We start from the raw sequence: 26,660 nt of genomic DNA, 5'->3' as shown, positions 1-26,660 counted from the left end.
TACTTTGGGAGGCTGAGGCAGGCAGATCATGAGGTCAAGAGATGGAGATCTTCCTGGCCAACATGGTGAAACCCCGTTTCTACTAAAAATACAAAAATTAGCTAGGCGTGGTGGTGCGTGCCTGTAGTCCCAGCTACTCGGGAGGCTGAGGCAGGAAAGTCGCTTAATTCCGGGAGGTGGAGGTTTCAGTGAGCTGAGATTGTGCCACTGCACTCCAGCCTGGTGACAGAGTAAGACTCCATCTCAAAAAAGGAAAAAAAAAAAAAAAAAAAGGGCAAGTGGTAGGAACAGATAGTTCACAGAAAAAGAAATATAAATATCCCTAAAACATATGATAACATATGCTGTACGGAAACAGGAACTTTCATACATTGTTGGTGGGAACAAGAAACAGAGTGATATTTGGCAATATCCAACAAAAGTACACATGCACTCACCCTTTGACCAAGCAATTCTACTCTAGGAATGTAACCCTAAAACACACTAGCAAAAATATACAAAACACATAGACACTAAGCTATTCACTACAGCACTATTAATATCTGTAATAGCCAAAGATCGTAAATAACAACTACCAATAAAGGATTGCTGAATAAGCTAAGGTATATCTATCAATGTGGCACTATGTGGCTATAATAATGAGGAATATTTCTATAACTGCTGTGGAGTGATGCTCTGAATCTACTGTTATGTAAAAAAAAAAAACCAGAGTGCAAAATAGGTTGCACGTATGAAAACATCTATCTAAGAAAGAGAGGCAAAATTAATATATATTTTCTTATATTAAAAATATATACAACAGGCCAGGCGCAATGGCTCACGCCTGTAATCCCAGCACTTTGGGAGTTTGAGGTGGGTGGATCACGAGGTCAGGAGTTCCAGATCAAGGTCCACGAGGTCAGGAGTTCCTGGCCAAGATGGCGAAGCCCCGTCTCTACTAAAATACAAAAAAATATTAGCCGAGCATGGTGGTGGGTGCCTGTAATCCCAGCTACTTGGAAGACTGAGGAGGAGAATTGCTTAAACCCAGGAGGCAGAGGGTGCAGTGAGCTGAGATCGCACCACTGCACTCCAACGCCTGGGCGACAGAGCGAAATTCCATCTGAAAAAAAAAAAAGGAAGGAGAAGGCAAACCCAACGTAATAGTTACCTGTAAGGGAAAGGAGGGAACCTATGAATTGAAAGCAAAATGGAAAAAAAAAAAATTGAATTTAACTAGATATTGAATTGGTGGCTTCAGTAGAGTGAGGAATTATTTCAAGTGATTCTAAAATACAGGATGACTGTGCATCCTTAGCAGGACATATCCTACAGACAAAGAACTGCAAAGAAATCTTACTTTCAGTAATCAAATTGTTGGTAATAATACTGGTTTTGCTTGTCGAAACCTTGTATATTTGTGTAAAGCAAATAGATATTTTTGTTAATGTTCGGAATCACCAAAATTCACAACATAAAAAAAAGAGCAATCTAAACATCAAATAAGTATTTTAAAAAGTGTAACCATAAGTTTGAGCTGGGATTATTAATGTTCTCATAATGTGTTTTCTCTTAAAACAGGCAGTCCTAAAAATGTCATTTTTACTGGTTTATTTAAGGGAAGAAAAAAGTCAGGTTCTGTAAAACTGCACACTAAAAATTACAGAGATTATAAAAAGTACAGACCATTAGGAATGAATCACTCAAAACCTATGAAGCTTTGCAGTAAAGAGCCCTAAAAACAGTAATTCGCACCTCATGAGAAGATCTGAATAGACCAGACAGGTCAGAGTGGCTATATACTGCCTCGGGGGATACTGAAAGTACATAAAAAACAACAGAATGGAAATGCCAGCTGGTGCTAAAACAATGCAGACCAGAGTAGAGCTCTGATTCAATGGGTTCCTTGTGGACATGGGAGTTAGGGAGCATCCACAAACCCAGAGCCTAGGAGGGGGTAAGCCCCCTGTTCTTAGCAGAACAGGGAAAACATGGCTAGCTGATGAGAGAAAATTCTTCATAGAAAAATTACGGCTAAAAAAACAGAAAGGCCAGGTGTCGTGGTTCATGGCTGTAATCCCAGCACTTAGGGAGGCAGAAGCATGAGGATCATTTGAGCCCAGAAGTTTAAGACCAGTCGGCCAGGTGCGGTGGCTCACAACTGTAATCCCAACACTTTGGGAGGCTGAGGCGGGTGGATCATGAGGTCAGGAGATCGAGACCATCCTGGCTAACACAGTGAAACCCCATTTCTATTAAAATACAAAAAATTAGCTGGGCGTGGTGGCGGGCACCTGTAGTCCCAGCTACTCAGGAGGCTGAGGCAGGAGAATGGCGTGAACCCAGGAGGCAGAGCTTGCAGTGAGCCGAGATCGCGCCACTGCACTCCACCCTGGGCGACGGAGCAAGACTCCGTCTCAAAAACAACAACAAAAAAACCCAGCCTGGGCAACATAGTGAGACCTCGTCTCTAACAAAAATAAAAGTAAAAAATTAGCCAGGCATGGTGGTGCATGTCTGCAGCCCTAGCTACTCAGGAGGCTGAGGCAAGGGGATCACTTGGGCCCAGGAGTTCAAGGCAAAACATCACCATTTTGTAACCTTTAGTGAATTAATGATTTAGGCAATGATTAAAACTAATCTCAGCTAAAATCATTAGATGAAAAGCTAATAGGGAACCCATAAAGCATAGATCAGGTTGACAGTTCTTCACATTACAAAAAGAACCAGCCAAATATTTCCTTGAAATTTTCAAATAATCCTCTGGAAGAATCTCTGGAATGAGATTTGAAGGAAGCTTTCACGTTCTATATATTTTTAAACATTTTTTATAATAATCATTGGAAAAATAAAAATTATTTACATTTAAAAAAATCCAGGTCAGGCACAGTGGCTCACTTCTGTAATCCTAGCACTTTGAAAGGCCGAGAAGGGCAGATCACTTGAGCTTAGAAGTTCGAGACCAGCCTGGGCAACGTGACAAAACCCTACCCCTACAAAAAATACAAAAATTAGCTGGGCATGGTGGCGAGCACCTGTAATCCCAGCTACTTGCGGGGTTGAGGCAGGAGGATGGCTTAAACCCAGGAGGTTGAGGCTACAGTGAACCGAGATTCTGCCACTGCACTATAGCCTGGGTGACAAAGTGAGACCCTGTCTCAAAAAATAAATAAAAATAAAAATGATTAAAAATTCCATACAAAGCCGTGTAATGTCTTTTTTTCTTTCTAGAAGCACTAAAAACTTGAAAAGGAAATTATTAATACAAGAATTAAAAGAACAAAACCTGACATAATGCTTAAGAATTTGCCTTTCCTTAGGATTCCCTTTAAGGGAAAAAAAGCATAGGTAAGCATCCACGTTTGGTCAGTTAATTCCACAGGGCTCCACAGAGCTTCCCAGTGAGGCTATTGGGAGGGCAAGTCCAGGGCTCCAAAATCCTCACAACCACTTCAACCACAGCAACCACGCTCTTAATAAATTTTACATATAGAACTCTGATTAAGATTTTGTTTGAAAAAGCATTCTCCTGCTAAAAAAAGATAGGCAGAATTTAAATGCCATCTTATACTTAGAAACAGAAAACCTTTTTATAAGCAAGCCATGGCTTAGAAGTTTTTAACTGATTATAGGTTATACATCATTTTGAAAAATGGTCTCAGAAATATGCACTGAGGAACACAATTTGAACACTTTCAGTGTCATCCAAGAAAACTCTGGACTCTGAAGACCAACCATGAAGACTGTCCAAGAATCCTAAATTAAGAGCCCCTGTTATAATGGGTCAGTTTGAGTAAAAATCTATATTATCTTAAAACACAAATTATTAACTTGGGATCCTATTCCAGAAGATCCATGAACTCAAAATTTTATGAATGTCAACATATGCATTTTTCTTTCAGATTCTCAGTGACCAAAAAAAGAAAAAAAATTACTGCTTTAAAGAAATATAAAGATTCCCAAGTAAAGGCTTAAATATGACTAGATTGAGGGTATTGACATAACTAAAGAAAGAGACAGAAGGTTAGCTGACCCTGTAAACAGAAGAAAATATGACAATCAGCTATAATCTTTGACAATAACCATTCAAGAGCTCTAGAGTGGCAGAACTCTGGAGGCAGGTTTATCTCTGAAAGTAAATGAGTCACATCTGTTTAACTTTGCTTCAGAGATATAAATGACATCTTATTTTACACTTGCAAATATCTTGGTTATCATTTGGCTTGCCAAATAGCTTACAAACAAGAAAAGAATATGTTGGCTAGAGAGTATTAAGTATCTGATCCTTCTAGCAGTTTTGTTGCTCCTTGTAAATTACTAAACTGACATTCCAGTTTTATTTTATATCACCCAAGCTGGAGTACAGTGGTGCAATCACAGCTCACTGCAGCCTTGACCTTATGGGCTCAAGTGATCCTTCCCACTTCAGCCTCCTGAGCAGGCGGGACTACAGGCGCATGCCACCATGCCCGGCTCATTTTTGTATTTTTTGTAGAGATGGGGTTTTGCTAGGTTGCCCAGGCTGGTCTCGAACTCCTGGGCTCAAGTGATTCTCCTAACCCAGCTTCCCAAAGGGCTGAGATTACAGGAGCGAGGCACTGTACCCAGCCTGACATTTCAGTTTTAAATCTCACATGCTTGAGACTCAATTGCTAAAAAACAAATCCAGTCAATATTTCGACAAATCAGGGCTCTGAACTTATGATTCTGAGGGAAAATCAAAGGAAAGAGGAAAACGTAGTAGATCTTTGAGAAGGGGCCACCTGACCTTTGGGCAAAGTCCCATGGGGCTTTTTATGCCCAAAAGAACCTTCAGACAGGAAGTCTGAGGAAGTGAGAACAGAGGAGGTATGCCTTACTTTTGGGAGGACGCCAGAGAGGGGAATTATTAAAGTTCCCAAGGCACAGTGTGGTGCAGGAGAGGGAACAAGACATCTTAGCAGAGCTTCTGGTACCCACCAAGGCATGGGAGTAACAGAATGATCCCTGTGCCCCTGAGAGGGACATGAAAATAGCTAAGAAAAAAATCAAGCAGACCTGAGAAAGCTTTACAGTCAGGATGATGAAATCCAGCAGTCACCTGCGGTGCCAGATGACCAGATACCAGGTGGGACTACAAAAAGAAGAGGAAGGAGAATAAAATGTTCCCACCCTATGCACTGCATTAGCCATGCTCCTGCCAAAAACCCTTACCCTTTAGGCACTTAGACGTAAGCCTACCCAAATGAATGTTCAAAATTAAAATGAAGTTCAGTTAAAGAAATTATAATTTTTGAACACTTGTATTCGTGATTTGAAATTTGAACAGGTGTAAAATTAAGCACCATTGTTCCCCATATACCTTCAAGAGGGAAAAAGAGATACAGGGAATAACAGAAGCAGTCTCCTAACATCTTATTGCATAATAATGATACAGTCTCTGCATCACAGCCAAGATATTACCCAAACTTCTCAGTTTTAGATTTAGTCTAAACACCCAAAATAATCATCGCCATCAAACAGCTCTTTAAAACTACTATAACACAGAATCTTGGTTTTTTTTCTCTCCCCTAAACTATGTTATAACACTCTTCATAACACAAACACATTTAAGCTCATTACAAGGCTCTGAGAACTTACGGAATGTCCATTCTGAATGAGACTGCCAGACACCAAATAGGTAACATGCAGTTGGGCTCCTGAATTTTCTTTTCGTTTCCTTTCAACATAATCATACAGCATCCTGTTCCAAAGAAAACAAGCCACAAGTAAGTCATCAGTAAGAGTTCTTACATGATCAACTCTTAATTAATGACTTAAAAGATATATGAAATCTGGTAGTCCATCAAATTTTCTGAACAGTAGCATTTTTGCTTGGCTTATGGTCAGTTAAAAAAAGGATGGACTGTAGACAGGACATGGGGAGTAGAGTCCACTTGTATGGAGCTGGCACAGTGATCAGTATATTAACTGAAATAAGATTAATAATAGACCAAGAGGGACTGAACCTGCATTAAAACAGTGGCAATGATACATAATAAATAGAACACTGAATCAAGAAGTAGTTTGGTAACTGTCTAAGCTCTGGATAAGATAATTAATTTGTCTAGGCCTCTTAATATCCCAAGGTGTGAACAGGAGGGTTATATTAGATTAGTGATTCTTTCAACCTGGGATTCAGGTGGCCATCTATAACCCTCCAACCCTAAAGTTTCAGCAAATGTTTATGTGCTTTTTTGGGAGGAGATGTGTGAGAGTTTTCGATGGATTCTGAAGAGTGAATTACTCCAAAACATTAAGAACTACTAAGTATATGATCACAAATGTCCAGCTCTGAAATTCCAATTTTAAGATTACTCAGATTTAATGCCGATTCAGAATTGCAGAATGTAACAGCTTACTCACATCGCCCAGTATTCAGAATAATTCATTAACCTGAGATAGCCAAATACTAAATGCAGAAATAATGCTGCTTTTAGTAAAATCTCTAAATTCATTTTTACCCTATGATCCAGCAAGTATCAGAAGTTGGCTCCCTTCAACAATCCAGTTTAAAAACAACAAAAAGAGACATAACATGTCTTTTATTTCGAGAAACATTTACAGTCTCTCTATAATATACTTCTGCCAAGCACAGCTAGAAATTTAAAAATCCCCAGAGAAACTCAACCTACATTGCTGTTCACTCTCTTCTTGAAGAGCCTGCTCTCTCAGCTTCCATGAAACCATGACCCACTGAGTCTCCTGCTACCCCTCTCACTGCTTCTGCTTCACTTTCTGAAGAGACTTCTCTACCTCCTCCCTTTCCTTAACTGTTGGTGTTCTGCCTTCAGCTATCTTTTCACTCTATGTATTAGAGTGACTGACCATTCCTGTCTGCCTGGGTCTGAGGGGTTTCTTGAGATGTGGAACTTGCAGTGACAAAATCGACCATCCTGGGCAAACCCAGGGTGGCTGGTCACCCTACTACATATTTTCCTCGGTTTATTTCATCCATCCCTGACTATAACATCATCTGCTCAAACCACCCAAGCCAGAAATCTGGGAGTCATTATCCTTCACTTCTTCCTATCCAGTGAGTTGCCAAGTCTCATCAGCTCTCCTTCCCAAGTAATTCTTGACTCCATGCCCTCCAAATCTCTTGACTAGACTATTTCAATTCCAAGTATCAATTCCTCTTCTCCTCCCCACTTCAACTTCATTATCCATGATGCTGCCAAAGTGAAGTTTAAAAAATGCAAATCAAGTCATTCAGTCAACAAAACTTTACTGAGTGATTACTTTATGTTCTATGCCTTAGTGACAGAATAGTGAATAAAGCAAGTCTGCTCTTAGAGCTTACATTCTAGAAATGAGACACACAATAAATATATATAATCTCAGATGACAGTAAGTTTATGGAAACAAAATTAAGTAAGGTAAGGAGGACAGAGGGTGCCTGAGAAGTTTTGCTATTTTATATAAGGTGATTAGGGAAGGCCTCATTAGCAGAGCCCTGCACAGAGGGAGGGAGCCAGCAAGGTGGATATCTTGGGAAACAATGTTCTAGGCAGACAGTCCAACAAATGCCAAGGTTCTGACGCAGGATGGTCAGCAAGATCCAAGGAAAAGAAAGGAGGCCAGTGTGCTGCAGTGAAATAAGGACAGCAGTAGGCGAGAGAGGGCAGAGTGCCAGGCACATAGGGCTTTGTGGCTACCATAGGACTTTAAGAAGCCATTAGAAACTTGAGAGCAGAGGTAACATGATCTCACCTTTTGGAAGGATCTGAGGTTATGTGGACGATATACTGTAGGGGAGCAAGGGAGGAAGCAAGGAGACCAGTTAGGAGGCTATTGCAATAACCCAGCCTAGAGATGATTGGTGGCTCAGTTTGGGGCGGTAGCAGTGCAGGTAGTAATTAGTGGATGAATTCTGGGTATATTTTAAAGTGAGAAACAAGAAGATTTGCTGATATACTGTGGTGAGGTGTAAGAGAAAGAAGAGTCAAAAATGACTGCACTAGGCAACCCAAAGAAGCAAGCTGCAATTCACCGAGATAGGGGAAAAGCAGGAAAAGCAGGTGTTGAGGGGAGAAGTCAGGAGTTAGGTTTTGGGGCATATTAAATTTGCAATGCCTATTAGTCACTGTTGATGTTGAAAAAGTTGCTAGAGAGTCTTGCCTGAAATATAATTCCTTGTTATAAATCTTTCAGTAGCGCCAGGCACGGTGGCTCATGTTTGTAATCCCAGCTCTCAGGGAGGCAGAGGCGGGAGGATAGCTTGAGCCCAGGAGTTTGAGACCTGCCTGGGCAATATAGTGAGATCCCGTTCTCCACAAAAAGCGGGGGTAAAAAAAGACAAAATAATAATAATAATAATAATAAGTGTAACAAAGCTTTCAGTAGCTTCTCATCCCCTAAGGATCAACTTCAAATCTCTAGGTATGACAGGTAAAACCCTTCTTGTTCTGGGCCCTGTATCTCTGACCATTCCCCATCATACCTACACTATCTTCATCCTTATGAAACATTCTACAGTTCCCTTTATTCCTTTGTATATGCCCCTCCTTCTGCCAGCCTGGCCTCGAACCCCTGGGCTCAAGCGATCCTCCTGCCTTGGCCTCCCAAAATGCTGGGATTACAGGAGTGAGCCATCATGCCTAGACAATGAGCCTCTGCCTTCTAAGCTCTAACAAATCTTATCTCATATCCATTATTACAGCATGTATCACCCTGCATTCTAACTACTTATTTTACATATGAGGCATCCGCTCTGGACTGTTAACTCCTTGAGTACAAAAAGGTGCCCTAGTCAGGATTTTTGCTGATTCCTCCTCTTTGCCCTTTGATGTTTCTTTCCATTACAACAATTGTGTTAGAAGAATAAATGAGCTAACAGATCCATGAACATTTTGGTTTGTTGATGCTAGTTTGGACCATGCTAAGGGAAGACGTGATAGGCAGGTACCATGCCCAAGATGCTCTCAAGCTTGCTGGCCAAATGCAGTATTTTTTATCCACAACTAATAGTCCTGCCCATATCATCAGTCATTGTCCTCTACGTACCTGTCTCCCCAAATTGACCCCAGTTCTTCTCTCTTATATTATTAACAGAAAATTCAAAGCAAACTCTTATTTTAAAAAAGAATTCCTGCGGCCGGACACGGTGGCTCACATCTGTAATCCCAGCACTTTGGGAGGCCAAGGCAGGCGGATCACCTGAGGTCGAGAGTTCGAGACCAGCCTAACCAACATAAAGAAACCTCATCTCTATTAAAAATACAAAATTAGCTGGGCGTGGTGGTGCATGCCTATAATCGCAGCTACTCAGGAGTCTGAAGCAGGAGAATTGCTTGAACCTGGGAGGCAGAGGTTGCAGTGAGCCAGGCTTGTGCCATTGCACTCCAGCCTGGGCAACAAGAGCAAAACTCTATCTCAAAAAAAAAAAAAGGAAAGAATTCCTGCCTATTTTTTTGAGTCTAAAACATGTTTTATCTAATCTAAGCCAAACTTTTTTTTTTTTTTTTTTTTTGGGAGATAAGAGTCTCGCTCTGTCGCCAGGCTGGAGTGCAGTGGTGCGATCTCAGCTCACTGCAATCTCTGCCTCCAGGTTGAAGCAATTTTCCTGCCTCAGCCTCCCAAGTAGCTGGGACTACAGGCACGCGCTGGCTACTTTTTCGTATTTTAGTAGAGACGGGGTTTCATCATGTTGCCCGGGCTGGTCTCAAACTGCTGAGCTCAGGCAATCCGCCCGCCTCGGCCTCCCAAAGTGCTAGGATTACAGGCATTAGCCACCGCGCCCAGCCTAAGCCAAACATTTTTTAATAAACAAAATGTAAAATATTCTTAAATAAGAATGACAACAGGCTCAGCACAGTGGCTCATGCCTGTAATCCCAAAATGTTAGGAGGCCGAGGCAGGCAGATCACGAGGTCAGGAGTTCGAGACCAGCCTGGCCAGCAAGGTGAAACCCCATCTCTACTAAAAATACAAAAAGTTAGCCAGGCATGGTGGCACGTGCCTGTAGCCCCAGCTACTTGGGAGGCTGAGGCAGGAGAATTGCTTGAATCCGGCAGGCGGAGGTTGCAGTGAGTCGAGATTGTGTCATTGCACTCCAGCCTGGGCAATAGAGCAAGACTCCATCTCAAAAAAAAAAAAAAAAAAGAACAACAACATATATGACTTCTTACAAGATACACTTCCTACACGTATGATTAATTATAGCTTCCCATTTTAATTCATTAATCTTCCCTCCTGATCAGTTCCACCCATAATGTTCCCCAGGATGAGTACATGTATTGCCCATACTGCTTTCTCTAACCTAACTTAATTCTTTCACAGCATTTTCACAATCTGAAATTATCTTGTTTAAATCAATTGGTTGGGGGGGGAGGGGCTTGTCTGTCAGGTTTACTATTGTATGACATAGCCTGAAATAATGCTAAAGAAAACAGTATGAGGCCAGGCACACTGGCTCAAGCCTGTAATCTCAGCACTTTGGGAGGCTGAGGCGGGCGGATCACCAGGTCAGGAGTTCAAGACCAGCCTGGCCAAGACTGTGAAACCCTGTCTCTACTAAAAATGCAAAAATTAGCCGGGCATGGTGGCGGGTGCCTGTAATCCCCACTATTTGGGAGGCTGAAGCAGGAGAATCGCTTGAACCTGGAAGGCAGAGGTTGCAGTGGGCCAAGTTCCACCACTGCACTCTGGCCTGGGTGACGGAGCAAGACTCCATCAAAAAAAAAAAAAAAAAAAATTATGTGAGAGAAATGTTCGTGAAAATAGTGAGGCCGAGCTTGGTGGCTCATGCCTATAATTCCAGTACTTTGGAAGGCTGAGGCAGGAGGACTGCTTGAGTCCAGACATTCAAGACCAGCCTGGTCAACATGGCAAGATCCCATCTCTCCAAAATAAAAAAATCAGCTAGCATGGTGGCATGTACCTGTGGTCCCAGCTACTCACAAGGCTGAGGTGGGAGGATCCCTTAAGCCCAGGAGGTCAAGGCTACAGGAAGCCATGTTTGAACCACTGCACTCCAGCCTGGGTGATAAGAGTGAGACTCTATTTCAAAACAAACAAACATAAACCATAGTGCTTGGTATTCATTCAATAAATATGTATTGGCATTCATTGTGTGCCTGACACTGAAGAGAGAATAATTGTGGCATATTATATTTTCCAAAGATGGCTGAGACAGCATCTCCCATTCCATATGCTCTTCTACATTCTCTCATTGAGAAGTAGAGTCCACCCCTTGAATCTGGTATGGCCAGTGATTCACTGCTTGACTTCTGAGGCTAGTCAGAAAAGGCAATTGGCTCTACACTGTGCTGGAACACAAGTTTTTGGAGCCTTGAGCTGCTATGTAAGAAGTCCGACTACCTGGAGACACCAGGCTGTGAGGAAGCCCAGGCCATATACATAGACCACATGCAAGCACTCTAGTCCACTGCCCCTGCGAAAGTCCCAACAGATGGCCAGAAGCAACAGCCAGACATGTGCTTAAAGATGCCTAGAGATGACCAGGTTCCAGTTATTGAGACTTTCCAGTGGGGATGCCAGACATCACGGAACAGACATAAGCCATTCCCACTGTGCCCTATCCAAATTCCAAAGCAAAAGATTCTATGAGCATAATAAAATGATGTTTCCAGGCACTACATTTTGGGGTGATTTCTGATACAGCAATAGTAATCAGAACAGCGATGAACCTGACAAGTTTCCTGCCTTCATCGAGTTTATATTCTAGTGGCAAAAGACATACAATAAGCAAAAAATGCCAAGACAATAATATGAATTATAAAATGCTGGGATAACCATATACCCATGTGCAAAAAAATGATGCTGGACCCTTTCCTTACACCATACACAAAAAATTAACTCCAAGTGATTCCTAGAAGATATAGTCAATATTTATACATTTCAGTGATTCATTTAAAAATTAGCTTGAACTAACACCTAATCTGAAAGCTTTAGTATAGTCTTACTATAACAACTAAAGCATTTCTCCTTCCTTCCTTTCCTCCCTCCCTCCCTCCCTTCCTTCCTTCCTTTTTTCTCTCTCCCTTTCTGTTTTAGAGACAGGGTCTTGCTCTGTCACCCAGATGGGATCATAGCTCACTGCAGCCTTGAACTCTTGGGCTCAGACAATTCTCCTGCCTCAGCCTTCCGAGTAGCTAAGACTACAGGTGCATGCCACCACACCCAACTTCTGTTTTAAAAAACCTTTTTATAAAGATGGGGGTCTCACTATGTTGCCCAGGCTCGCCTTGAACTCCTGGGCTCAAGCAATTCTCCCACCTCAGCCTCCTCAAGTGTTGGGACTAATACAACTGAGCCACCACACCCACCTGACTGAAGCATTTCTAATGTTAACAAGTACATGGCCAGGTGCAGTGGCTCATATCTGCAATCCCAGCACTTTGGAGGACAAGGCAGGAGGATGGCTTCAGCCCGGGAGTTCAAGACCAGCCTGCGCAACACAGTGAAACCCCATCTCCACAAAAAATACAAAAAGTAGCCAGGTGTGGTGGCATGCACCTGTAGGTCCAGCTAGTCGGGAGGCTGAGGAGGGAGAATCACTTGAGCCTGGGAGGCCAAAGTTGCAGTGAGCCAAAATTGCGCCACTGCATTTCCACCTGGGCAACAGAGTGAAACGCTGCCTCAAAACAATAATAATAATGATGTTGACAAGCACATGATCTGTAGAAAACTTAAATATAGTGATAAAAATGATTTTTTTAAAACTCTTAAGTGGATTACAGAATTAAATGTAAGTGCAAAAACTAAGAAATCTTAGAAAAAAAGCACAGGAGTAAATCTTCACAACCCTGGGTTAGGCAAAGCCTTCTTAGATACTATGTCAGAAGCATATGCAACACATCAGAAAGAAAACACAGCAAGGGTATGGAGAAAAGAGAATGCTTATACACTGTTGGTGGGAATGTAAATTAATACAGCCATTGTGTAAAACGGTATGGAGGTTCCTCAAAATATCAAAAATAGAGCTACTGTATGATCCAGCAGTCCCACTATGGATATACATCCAAAGGAAATGAAATCAGTATGTCAGAGATATTTGCACTCACATGCTTACTGCAGCACTATTTACAATAGCCAAGATATGGAATCAACCTATGTCCATTAATGGATAAATGCATAAAGGAAATAGAGTGTATATACACAATGGAATACTATTCAGCCATAAAAATGAATAAAATCCTATCATTTGCAACAAAATGGATGAACCTGGAAGAGACTATGTTAACTGAAATAAGCCAGACACAGACAAATACCACATGATCTCACTCATTTGCGCAATCTGTAAAAGTTGATCTCACAGAAGTAGAAAGCAGAATTTTCTTTCCATAGGCTGAGGTGGTTAGCGGAGGGGGAATGGGGAGATGTTGTTCAAAGGATACATAATTACCATTAGACAGGAATAAGTTCAAGAGCTCTACTGTATAGCATGGTGACTACAGTTAACGATGATATATTATATTCTTGAAAAATGCAAAGATGGTAGACATTAAATGTTTTTACCACCAAAATAACTGTGTGATGTAATACATTTATTAGCTAGATTTAACTATTCCACAACGTACATATACTTCAAAATATAATGTTGTACACAATAAATACATACAACTTAACTTGTCAATTTAAAAAATCTTGGCTGGGCATGATGGCTCACATCTGTAATCCCAGCACTTTAGGAGGCCAAGGCAAGCAGATCACTTGAGGTCAGGAGTTCGAGACCAGCCTGGCCAGCATGGTGAAACCCCATTTCTACTAAAAATACAATAAAATTGGCCGGGCGTAGTGGCACATGCCTGTAGTCCCAGCTACCTGGGAGGCTGAGGCAGGAGAATGGCTTGAACCAGAGAGGCGGAGGTTGCAGTGAGCCGAGATCACGCCATTGGACTCCAGCCTAGGCGACAGAGCAAGGCTTCTGTCTTAAAAAAAAAAAAAAAAAAAAAATCTTCTTAGGCCAGGCACAGTGGCTCGTATCTGTAATTCCAGCATTTTGGGAGGCCAAGGTGGGAGGATCACTTGAGATCAGGAGTTTGAGACCAGCCTGGGCAACATAGCGAGATCTCGTTTCTACTAAAAAAAAAATAATAAGATAAAAAAAATTAATCCTTTTAAAATTTAAACTTAAAAAAGCATAAGCAACAAAAGGAAAAATAAATAAATTGGACTTCATCAGCAATAAAAACTTCCATTGGCCAGGCATGTGGCTCATGTCTGTAATCCTAGCACTTTGGGAGGCCAAGGCAGGGGCTTGAGCCTAGGAGTTCAAGACCAGCCTGGGACCAGCCTGTGAAACATGGCGAGACTCCATCTCTAAAAAAAAATTAAAAAATTAGCTGAGTGTGGTGGCATGCACCTGTAGTCCTGGCTACTTGGGAGGCTGAGGTGGGAAAATCACCTGAGCCCAGGGAAGTCAAGGCAGAAGTGGGCTGACATCACACCACTGCACTCCAGCTTGGGCAACAGAGTGGCATTCTGTCTCAAACAACAACAACAACAAATGTCTGCACTTCAAAGCACACCATCAAGAAAGTACAAAGACAATCCACAGAATGGTAGAAAATTTTTGCAAATCATTTTTCAATCGGGGTCTTATATTCAGAACCTATAAAGAACTCTTAAAACTCAAAAACAACCAAAAATACCCAATGACAGAAATGGGCAAAATTTTGAATATCATTTCTCCAAAGATATACAAATGGCCAAGATGTGTATGAAAAGATATTCAGCATCATTAGTCATTAGGAAAATGCAAATCAACATCATTTATGAGATACCACTTCACATCTGCTAGGATGGTTAAAATAAGACATAACAAAAAGTTTTAGCCAGGTGTGGTGATGTACACCCGTAGAGCTACTTGGGAGGCTGAAGCGGGAGGATCCTTGAGTTCAAATCCAGCCTAGGCAACATAGTGAAACCCCATCTCAAAAAAAAAAAAGAGAATTCATCCACGAGAAGTCTAAGGGAAAAAAAAAGTGTGTTGACCAGAATGTGGAGAAACTGAAATACTCATATACTGTTAGGACGGTAAGACAGTGTAGCCATTTTGAAAAATAGTTTGTCAGTTCCTCCAAATGTTAAATACAGAATTATAACCCAGCAATTCCAATCCTAGGTACAGATACTGATATGGTTTGGCTGTGTCCCCACCCAAATCTCAACTTGAATTGTAATAATCCCCACGTATCAAAGACAGGACCAGGTGGAGATAACTGAATTATAGGGGCAGTTACCCCAAGCTCTTCTCATGATAGTGAGTTCTCACGAGATCTGATGGTTTTACAAGGGGCTTCCCACTTCGCTCGACACTCATTCTCTCTCCTGCCAACCTGTGAAGAGATGCCTTCCGCCAAGTCTCCTGAGGCCTCCCCAGCCATGCGGAACTGTGAGTCAATTAAACCTCGTCTTTATAAATTCAGTCTCAGGTATGTCTTCATAGCAGCATGAGAAGGGACTAAGACATATACTCAAGATAACTGAAAATATATGTTCATATAAACACTTATACATGAATGTTTTATACATGAATGTTCATAACAGCATCATTCATAGCAGTCAAAATATGGAAATAACCCAAATGTCTATTAATGATGAATAAACAAAATTTGTTGTATCCATATATATTTGGAGACTGAATCATGTCTCCAAAAAGATATGGTGAAGCCCTAACCCCCAATACCTTAAAATGTGACCTTATTTAGAAATAGAGTTATTGCACATGTAATTAGTTAAGACGAGGTCATATTGGAGTAGGGTGGATTCGTAATTCAATATGACTGGTGTTCATATAAGATACACATGCAAAGATACAGATACACAGGGAGAATGCCATGACAATGAAGGCAGAGATTGGAATTACGCAGCTACAAGCCAATGCGAATGATTGCCAGCAAACCACCAAAGGTGGGAAAAAGTAAAGAATAAGATTCTTTCCTATAGATTTCAGAGACAGCACACAGCCCCGCCAACACCTTGATTTTTACTTCTAGCCTCCAGTACTATAAGATATTAAATATCTGTTGTCTTAAGCCACCCAATTTGTAGTATATTGTTACGGCAGCCCTTGGAAACTAATAAATTATATAATGGAATATTATTTAGCCATAAGAACAAATTAAGTAGTGATGCATGCTAAGTGAAAAAAAAACAGACATTATAAGACTATATATGATTCCATTTATACAACATATTCAGAACAGGCAAATCTATAGGCAGAAAGATTAGTGGTTGTCTAGGGCTGAGGGCATAGAAGTAAGGGAGAAATGGTAAGTGAGTGATAGTGGGTAGTTTCTTTTTAGAGTGATGAATATGTTATAAAACTGTGGTGATGGTTACACAACTCTGTGAATATACTAAAAACTACTGAATTATACACCTTAAATTGGTGAATTATATCTCAATAAACTTTTTAAAGGGAGAATTACTAAAGAAATTAACAGAATGATATGACAGAGTTGGGGAGGGGTGGGGATACTTGAAATAGAGGATTAGTAAGATTCCTTACAAGTGGTAACACGTAAAATCTGAGCTGAAATCTGAAGGATGAGGACAGCTGAAAGAGCATTCCAGACAGAGGGATCCTAAAGTGAGAATAAGCTTGCATATTTGGAGAACAGAAAGGCAAATATGGCTAGACTATAGTAAGTGAGGTAGAAAGTGGTATGAGATGAAGTTGGGTAGATAGGCAGGAGCTAGACAGTGCATTAATGCTACAAAAATTAGAGGTAATCAGGTAGCTACAGTTAAATTGCAGGCATCTTCATTTCACCTTTAGGGAACTCTAGTTCACAGTATACACCTTTGTATCCCAATAGGCTTAGTAATAGTTGCCTAATTTCACTTTAAACATCCATAACCACAATGAACAATAACCCATAGGTATCCATTCCCAAAGTTAACTGAACCTCTTGGGTTTGGGCCAGCTGCTCTTGTGCAATCTCAGTCAAAACTAGTCCCAATCTATCCCTAGGCTAAGACTTTCAGGTTTGAAAGCCTAACCATCACCGCCAAAATCAGACTCCTAAACCTGTCTAACACTAACCCAGATAGAGTCAAAGCAACCCATTCTAGAGACTAGGAACTTTCTAAGACTTGTGGAATGTTCTTAAGGCTCAAAGATTCCTATGGCTCCTTCAGGCATGGTGGCTCACACCTGTAATCCCAGCAATTTGGGAGGCTTTGGCAGGCGGATCATTTGAAGTTAGTAGTTTGAGATCAGCCTGGCCAACATAGTGAAATCCCATTTCTACTAAAAATATAAAAATTATCTGGGTGTGGTGGTGGGCGCCTGTAATCCCAGCTACTTGGGAGACTGAGGCAGGAGAATTGCTTGAACCTGGGAGGCGGAGGTTACAGTGAGCTGAGAGCACGCCTCTGCACTCCAGCCTGGGTGACAGAGCAAGGCTCTCTCTCAAAAAAAAGAAAAAGAAAAAAAAAAGTTTGTACGACTCAAAGAATAGAGAAAACTCAGACCATCCTTAGGAATAAAACAAACTAAATGAGCAATTAACCCAATATTTGTATCCTCAACCTGTTTACTAATTCCCCCTTTTGGGACATAGATGATACTGGCACCTATGCAGGTCAAAACATTCTAAAGTTATTTCAAAAGCTTGCCTTTTCCCCTCTGGTTTCAAACTGGATCACAGGTTTCAGTAAGAAAAGGTGATATGGCAAAATTCAAGAAGAATAATGTTCTGCACCAGCCTAAACATATTCTTTTCAGTTTCACTTAAATAGTTCTCCCATCTCTTATACTGTCATACAGCTTGTGTCAAACACCTGTTGACCTCATTATGGAAGCATTTCAATAACATCCAGAAATGGGCCTAAGAAAAACATGTGAAAACATAGTGAAGATGTAAGAAACAAACATACAAATCCGAGATGTAAACAGAACTGGGCAGGCCATTTAATAAATTTGAATTAACAAAGTGATGTTAACCAGAGCCCAAGGCTGCAAATAAATCCAATAAATTTACCATCATACCTTTATATATTTAGGTTGCTGCAAAAGTAATGGCAAAAACCACGATTATTTTTGCACCAACCTAATACAAGTCCACCAATATTTTAAACAAGACAAAAGGTAGTAAAAAGAGTATTATTTTCATTTACCCAGAAAATTAGCTCTAATCTATAGGCTATCTGTAGAGTTAAAAGCAAAGCACAACAAAAAACAAAACAAAAAACTCCAATTTGATTAAAATTGGTAGTAACTTGGACTTACTGTTTGGCCTGGTTAACATGAACCCCTAGTGTATAGCTCAGCCATTTGTATGTCACCTGTAAGAAGAAAAACATTTTCAAATGTTTTATTAGATGACTCCAGAGTGCAGATCAGCCCCGAGTGTCTGTTCCTAAAGATTCCTATTCTTAGATGGTTATGCCTTATAAATTACAACAAATGCCACTGCAGCTTTGCCAAGAACTATCTATCTGGGTAGGCAGGACCAAGTTACTTATCTTAAAAATGCTAGTAAGTTTGTTTCATGAAGTAATGAAAAATAATCTAACAAGACAGGTTGAACATACCTAGCAGAAAAAGCTCTCATTTTCCTCACATTCCTTGTTTTACTTAGGCCCTTTCCTCATGATGTCTTTTTTTTGGGACCACCAGCCAAAGCCATCCTAAAACTCACGCAGAAGATGGATGACTTTGAAATGTTATGTCTCAGAAACTTCTAAAGAAAGTTGCACCCATGCAAACATTAAAGGGCGCAGGTGGTGCAGGGGTCAGGAAACGAACAAAGAGGGTAAATATTTTTATAAGAGATCAGATTGGGAACTACCAGCATCAAGCCTTCATCCCTCCCAGACCCAGGATGCCTGCACTCTCTTCTCTCAAAGTCTCTCCAATTCCAAATGTCAAGCTTCCAATAGTTAGAAGACTTGCACAGGTTAGGCAAAGGTAGTGTGATGTAGAAGAAAGTATTAGTAAGAGGACAGACGTAGGTTGAAAAATTGCCTATCCCTTACCAACCGGAAATAAACAAGTTATTTGGCCCCTCAGATTCAATTTCCTCATCTAAGGATACCACCACCGACCTGGGGTAGGGTGCGGGGAGGTCACTGTAAAGATTAAAGTGCCTTGGCACACAGCATGCACTCGATCATCAAGGTTTGAAAAGTGCACTCACATGCATCATCTCGCTTGATCTTTACCGCACCCCTGTGAAGGCGGGTCAAACCTCTATCAATGCTTAAATTTCCAGGAAGAGGAAACAGTATCTGGAGGTTACACAACTTGTAACTTAACACAGTTAAGACACGATTTCCTCAACTATAAACGTAAAACTTTAAACGCCAACCACCTTAAAAGATAGGTGTAGGGACGCCTTAGAAATACTCAGCCAACGGCCCTCCCTCCGCGCCCGGTCTCCGCGGCTCCAGCCCCAGGCTCTGTTCAGAGCACGCCCACCCAAGGGACACGGACTTCCGTGTGTGCCGGAGGACCTTCCCGACGAGTCCTCGCTCGCCCTGGGGCACAGAGCTCGCCCAGGTCCCCTCGTAGGGACCTGTCTCCCCCTGCTCCCCACGAAGCCACCGCAGAGAGAGTCAAGGCTCCCGCCACCCCAGCCGGGCCCAGGACCCCGGTCGCACGCCCGTGTTCCCCAGTAGTAGCTGCTCACGATCTTGTTTTGGTCCGTGACGAACTCGTCTATATTTTCCAGATAAAGCTGGTCCGCCATGGTGCGGCAGCGCTGGGACCCGCCTTTAGCCCCTCTCTCAACCACAGACACAGCTCCCGCCGGCGGGAAACGTCTTTGCTCCCTCCCAGGTCCCGGGTCGTTTCCCCGGCAACGGAAGCGACGCACTACGGCGGCCCTCAGCGAGTCAAACTAGTTATGGAGACGGCGCAGACGGAAGTAGGCAGAGCTAGTGGGAAATAGCGAAGTACGGGGCCTCCTGGCTAGTTTTTTCCTATACCTACGTGCTTATGTTAAAGTTTAATTTATAAATTAGGCACAGTAAGAGATTAACAAAAATAACTAACGATAAAATAGAACAATTATTATTATACTGTAATAAACATTAGTGAATATGGTCTCTCAACAGATGTCGTTGGATATAATATTTCCCTACCGAGATTGGCTGCGGGTGATGAAACCCGGGAAAGCCCGGATAAAAGGGAGACTATTGAAAACAAGTAATTTTAGTAGTGCTGCCAACTGGGGAAAAGTACTGCCTGTTATAATCCCTCAGAGTTGAGAAATTAGGGAAGGTTTTTCCAGAGGGGATGAGGAGAGGCTGAGTGTTTCGGATAGAGGCAGGAGAATTTGCTGGAAAAGAGTTCATTATCTCTGGATTATTAGGAGAAGAGGCGGGTGAGAGATACTTGGGAGAAACCAAATAGTTGTGCCTAGGAGAATGTGAAGAGGTGCATGAGCTGTGTTCTCAGGAAAACTTGGAGAAAAGTTATCAGGTTGGGGAATTTCAACTCAAATTTCTCCTAATATCACCCCCCAAAAATCTTTAATAATTGACTTCAGCATAAGCTGGTGCAGTTCAGTACCGCAGCTGTAGTGCATAAGTGAATCAGACTTACTGGGTTTGAATCCTCGTTTTGCAGTTCGTTGTGTAAAGTTAGGTAATTCTTTAGCCACTAGGAGCCTATTTCCTTATCTATAAAATGGGAATAATAATAGTACCTACTTCAAAGGCTTGTTGCAACATGCATTCATTCAAAGCACAGCAAAATCCTGAGAAAGGCCAGATACTGTTCTGAGTGCTGAGGTGCTGGGGCTGCAGCTGTGAACAATAATAAACCGAGCCTGTTCACATGTAGCTTACATTCTGAGATATTTAAGTGAAGGATAGTGGTGGTTTAAAATAGGGCAGCAGACTGGGCACGGTGACTAACGCCTGTAATCCCAGCACTTTGGGAGGCCCAGGGGAATGAATCACCTGAAGTCAGGAGTTCGAGACCTGCCTGGCCAACATAGTGAACTCCCGTCTCTACTAAAAATATAAAAATTATCTGGGCATGGTGGCACGTGCCTATATTCCCAGCTACTCGCGGGGCTGAGGCAGGAGAATGTCTTGAATCCAGGAGGTGGAGGTTGCAGTGAGCCAAGATCATGCCACTGCACTTCAGCTTGGGAAACAGAGGGAGACTCAGTCTAAAAGTAAAATAAAATGGCTCGGCGCAGTGGCTCACACCCGTAATCCCAGCACTTTGGGAGGCCGAGGCAGGCAGATCACCTGAGGTCAGGACTTTGAGACCAGCCTGGCCAACATGGCAAAACCCTGTCTCTACTAAAAATACAAAAATTAGCCAGGTGTGGTGGCACACGCCTATAATCCCAGCTACTTGGGAGGCTGAGGCAGGAGAATCACTTGAACCTGGGAGACAGAGGTTGTGGTGAGCTGAGATCGTGCCACTGCACTCCAGCCTGGGAAATAGAGTGAGACCCCCTCTCAAAATAAATAAATAAAATAAAGTAGGGTAGCAGTGCCAGACACAGTAGGTCACACCTACAATCCCAGCGCTTTGGGAGGCCAAGGCAAGGGGATCACTTGAGCCCCAGGATTTCAAAACCAGCCTCAGCAACATAGTGAAACTCCATCTCTACTAAAAAAAAAAAAAAAAAAAAAAAAAAAAAAAAAAAAAAAGCCATGGTGGTGGCGCAAGCCTGTGGTCTGTGGTCCCAGCTCTGAAGTGGGAGGATGGATTGAGCCCAGGAGGTACAAGCGCTTGATAACGCCACTGCATATAGCCTGGGTGACAGGGTGAGACCCTGTCTCAAAAAATAGTAATTTTTTTTTTTTTTGAGATGGAGTTTTGCTCCTGTTCCCCAGGTTGGAGTGCAATGGCGCAATCTCAGCTCACTGCAACCTCTGCCTCCCGGGTTCAAGTGATTCTCCTGCCTCTGCCTCCCAAGTTGCTGGGATTACTGGCGCCCACCACCACGCCCAGCTAATTTTTTGGATTTTTAGTAGAGACAGGGTTTCGCCATGTTGGCCAGGCTGGTATTGAACTCCTAACCTCAGGTGATCCACCCGCGTCAGCCTCCCAAAGTGCTGGGATTACAGGCATAAGCCACTGTGCCCAGCCAATACGTTTTTTAAAATAGAGTAGTGGTAGTGGAAATTGAGAGACCTGAGTGACTTGAGTTTTCTGTTAGTCGGCAAAACCTGCTGATGAATTAGATGAGTGGAGTGTGAAAAAAACAGGAATCAAGGAAAATACCTAGATATAGAACATAAACCTTTAGGTAAATGGTGATGCCCTTGACTGAGACATGAAAAACTGGAAGCAGATGAGAAAATCAAATAATTCTATTTGGCCAGTTATAAATGAGGTAATATACATAAAACCCTCATGCAGTACCTGCACACAATAAAATCTATAATCATTGACTATTACATTATTATATACCAGACACACTGTACCAGGTACTTGGAGAGCACTATTTCATTTAGTCCTCATAGCAATGCTGCAAATGCATTATATTGTCCATATTTTATTTATTTATTTATTTATTTATTTTGAGATGGAATTTTGCTCCCGTTGCCCAGGCTGGAGTGCAATGGCGCAATCTCAGCTCACCGCAACCTCCGCCTCCCGGGTTCAAGCGATTCTTCTGCCTCAGCTTCCCGAGTAGCTGGGATTACAGGCCTGCACCACCATGCCCAGCTAATTTTGTATTTTTATTTTTATTTTATTTTATTTTGTGTATGTTTCAACATCTAAAATACAAATATTCTTGTACCTAAAAATTGTAACTTTTTTTTTATACTTTAAGTTCTAGGGTACGTTTGCGCAACCTGCAGGTTTGTTACGTATGTATACATGTGCCTCATTTTGTATTTTTAGTAGAGACAGGTTTCTCCATGTTGGTCAGGCTGGTCTTGAACTCCCAACCTCAGGCAATCCACCCGCCTCCACCTCCCAAAGTGCTGGGATTACAGGCATGAGCCACCACGCCCAGCCTATTAATTTATTTTGTTTTATTTTTTGAGACGGAGTCTCGATCTGTCGCCCAGGCTGGAGTGCAGTGGCACGATCTTCACTCACTGCAATCTCTCTGCCTCACAGGTTCATGCGATTCTCATGCCTCCACCTCCTGAGTAGCTGGGATTGCAGGCATGCACCACCACACCAAACTGTATTTTTAGTAGAGAGGGGGTTTTGCCTTGTTGGCCAGGCTGGTCTTGAATTTCTGACCTCAAGTGATCCGCCCGCCTCTGCCTCCCAAAGTGCTGGGATTACAAGTGTGAGCCACTGCGCCTGGCCATTGTCCATGTTTTAGAGACTAGATTGTTGAGGCTTAGAGAGAAGTAGATTTTTCCAGGATTATTAGATGGTTGCTGTGGGATCAGAACTCAGGCCTCTTGTCAGTGCTCCACAGGAGTGGGAAGTAAGTCAAGATAATTGGCCAGGGAAGAGTCTTGATACTATCCGTATGCCAAATGGAGCAGATGACAGTGAAGTGGCTATGTTGTCTGGGCTATATACCCTGGGGTTGGTAGTCTGGCGCCAGGAAAATTTAGGACACTAACACAAAGAGTTTAGGAGCGGAGGTTTAATAGGCAGAAGAGAAAGAGAAACAGTTCTCTTTATAGAGAGAGAGAGGGGTCTCCTAGTGATCATGGTGGCAGATGCACTGGACTTTATAGTCCAGCTTGAGGAGGCGGTGTCTGATTTATGTAGGGCTCACAGATTGTTTCGATCAGGTGTGACATTTACATAGCCCAGGGAGAAGGCTGGTATCCCCACCCTAATCTTATGATGCAAATGAACTCTCCTTGGCTGGCATCATCTTGTCTGCTCCTTACTGTACACGTGGCTAGCAGAGAAGGGATGATGGAGCCGCCATCTTGAACATGTCTAGTGCCTAGTTCCTGCCCACATTCACCCATGCAAGCTCCCAACTTGCTTGTCTACATCTGCAGCTCAACTTTACAGGCTGGTCTTTGTTATAAAATGATTTGGGGCTGCTTTTCATTAAAAAGAAAAGCCTTACAGTGGACTCCTATCCTTTTACTATCTGCCTAAGTGATTTCTTCTTAACTCCTATATCAACCACACTGTTTAGAGTACCCAGCCCAACCCAAAGGACATGCCAATATTAGGGCTGAATGACTTAGCTGGATTAGTGGTTACCCTTGGTAGGGTAGAAACTGGAAGGGACTATGAGGAGGCTTCTGAGATGAAGGTAATGTTCTTGATCTTGGTGCTGGTTGCATGGTGTGTTGAGTTTGGAAAATGATTTGAGGTACATACTTTTGATATGTATATATAGTTTTCTACGTGGATGTTTGCATTAATCAAAAGTTTAAGGAAATTGATTATTTGAGGAATCTTTTTTTTTTTTTTTCTCACTGCCTGTATGATCAGGTATTTTTTCAAAAGAAGTTGTCCAAAATGATGTGACCCTTATGGAATAATCAAATTTAAGAGTTTATGCAGCAGGCTTCTTTTCCTCTGTAGCAGGTTTCTTTTCTGCAGGCTTCTTTTCAGGGGCTGGTTTCTTGGTAGCGGCTGCCTTTTTTCACACTAGAGGCTTCTTCTGCTTCTTAACACCAACAGCAGCCTTCTTTCCTTTCTTCCCTACCACAGGCTTCTTGCCTGCAACCGCCACCTTCTCATCTGATTTGGCTTCTAGTGCTGCTGCTGCAGCAGCTGCCTTATCCACCTGGAGCTTGTGATTCCTGGCCTGGCGAAGAATGGTATTCCGGTGCACGGTCTTTGCATATGGGTTTAGCTTCAACATGATTCTCAGGTTTTTCAGTGGGTTCTTCTTTAGGACTCTGCGATGAATCTTCTTGCGTGGTGCTCGAAGGGCTCTTTGGATCTCTGGGCTTTTCAAGATTCTGCTAAGATCTGTATTAATCATCTTGTGCATGGGAAGATTGTAGTTACTCTTGAGGGAAGCGACTTTACACCAAGTGCCATACAATTCGTCTAACTTCCAGAAAGCACTCTCAGTCCAGATGCAGAAACGTCCCACATGCCCACCAGGAGCAAGCTTCAAAATGTTCAGTTTGCTTACATTAAGCAGAGTAATTTCAGGGATGTTTCTGAAGGCCTTGATGATGCCATTATCCTCATTATAGATGATGCATGGCCCCCTGTGCTGGATACGGCAATGGTTTCTCATTTTGCCTTTGCCAGCCCTCATTCACTGAGAGGCATAGACCTTTTTGATATCATTCCAGGCTTTAAGTTTCTTAGGGAGCAAAACAGCTTATTTGGTCTTCTTGTAGCCTTCAGCTTTATCTTCGACTACCAAAGGAAGTTCAGGAACTTCCTCAACACGATGACCTTTAGACATGACCAGTGCTGGTAGGGCTGAGGCAGCCAGGACAGAACAGATGGCATATCATTTTTGGGTTGTGTTCACTCTACAATGCCAACGGTGCCAGGTTTTAGTTGGTGCAAACATTCGGCCTCCACAACACATGTTTCCAAAAGCTCCCTGGCCAGAGCGGTGAGTCCCACCACCTGGAACTCTGGGAATTCGAGCCACAGCTCTGCCAGTACCCCAAGACTCAGCACTGGTCTGATGACCTGCGAATTCACTGACAGCGTAGGGCTGTCTGTTGTTTTTGCGCAAGTTGGTATGAACAAAGTTCACAATATCTGGTCGAATAGGAGCCTTGAATACAGCAGGCAAAGTGACATTTTTGCCAGATGACTCCCCCTTTTTGGAGTACACCGATATCAGTGGGAGAGCACATGCCATGGCAGAGAGAGGAGACAGCCACGCTCCTCTCACCCCGGCTGCCGCCACAGGAAAAAGTATTTGAGGAATCTTAACTACAGTGTCAAGCCTTCTCAAACTAGGAAAATAGAAAATAGGTAGAGGTATTAGAAAGACTGGGTTTAATCTTAACCTTGGACAATAGAAAGGAAATTCTGGGAAGAAGGGATAATGGGCAAAAGTGGTGCAAAGCAAGGCAGTAATTATCAAATCAAGATAAATAATGAAAGGTATCTGTAAGTCTGGGTTGGGATAATGGGACTAGAAAGGAGTGACTACAGCTCTGCACAGGATTGGGTAGACTAGGGGTTGAGTGTGTACATTAAGGGCAGGAGAGCTGGAGGGGGAAGAAAAGAGATAGCTTTTCTGTTTCTGTGTCTAAGGTCTACCCAGTTTGACTATTCCTTTTCCAATTTGGAGGGTAACTGAATGAAAAGCATATAGGCTTTGGAAACAATTTTTCTTGTAAAAAGCAAGAAAGCAAACAAACAAAAATCTGGGCCTGAATCCCAGCTTTACCACTTACTAGCTGTGTGGCTTTAGGCAAATCATTTAACCTCTTTTATCATCTTAAAAGAAGAGATAATAATATCCAGCGATGTACAGATAAATGTGTAATAACCAACTTGCTAAATAAAAAAAGCCCTGATCTGAAGTGGTTGCACTTCTGTGGTATAAATGCTCCACATAGCAAAATTCAAGCTACAGATATTGATGCCATAGAATGCAGAGTTAGGAACAGTTGCACAGTATCACACCATTATTTCCACCATACAGACACAATAAACATAAATAACCTCAAGAGCATAGATAGGCCAGGCACAGTGACTCACATCTGTAATCTCAGTACTTTGGGAGACAAAGACAGGAGCATCCCTTGATCCCAGGAGTTCGAGTCCAGCTTGGGAAACATAGTGAGACCTGTCTGTCTAAAAAAAAAAAACAAACAAACGAAAAGAGCATAGACAGTAGTAAAAT

The 26,660-nt window shown here is 42.2% G+C and overlaps 1 protein-coding gene and 1 pseudogene across 6 annotated transcripts in view; both read right to left on the bottom strand.

The window, feature by feature from the left end:
• The window catches only part of POLD3 (DNA polymerase delta 3, accessory subunit), an 80,115-nt gene extending 60,348 nt beyond the window's left edge, over nt 1–19,767 (bottom strand). For 3 of the 6 annotated variants that reach the window (XR_013404136.1, XR_013404137.1, XM_015115200.3), the window contains exons 1-3: nt 19,605–19,767; nt 18,203–18,258; nt 5,599–5,701 (exon numbers count right to left, since the gene is read on the bottom strand). Coding sequence is in view for 4 of the 6 variants with exons in the window: in XM_015115200.3 (XP_014970686.1) it covers nt 5,599–5,701; nt 18,203–18,258; nt 19,605–19,664 (219 nt within the window). In the remaining 2 variants the exon portion in view is untranslated. Of the gene's footprint in view, nt 1–5,598; nt 5,702–18,202; nt 18,259–19,286 lie in introns of all 6 variants that reach the window. The other 3 variants (XM_077963787.1, XM_077963789.1, XM_077963788.1) reach the window with 3 other exon arrangements.
• Nucleotides 19,768–24,365: 4,598 nt separating this feature from the next.
• LOC693472 (large ribosomal subunit protein uL4 pseudogene) lies at nt 24,366–25,700 on the bottom strand (annotated as a pseudogene).
• Between the last annotated feature and the right edge of the window lie 960 nt (nt 25,701–26,660).

Source organism: Macaca mulatta, chromosome 14 (genome assembly GCF_049350105.2).
Source record: "Macaca mulatta isolate MMU2019108-1 chromosome 14, T2T-MMU8v2.0, whole genome shotgun sequence".
In the NCBI taxonomy this organism is placed as follows: domain Eukaryota; kingdom Metazoa; phylum Chordata; class Mammalia; order Primates; family Cercopithecidae; genus Macaca; species Macaca mulatta.
Note: the sequence above shows the minus strand (reverse complement) of the source record. Positions and strands in the feature narration are given on the sequence as shown.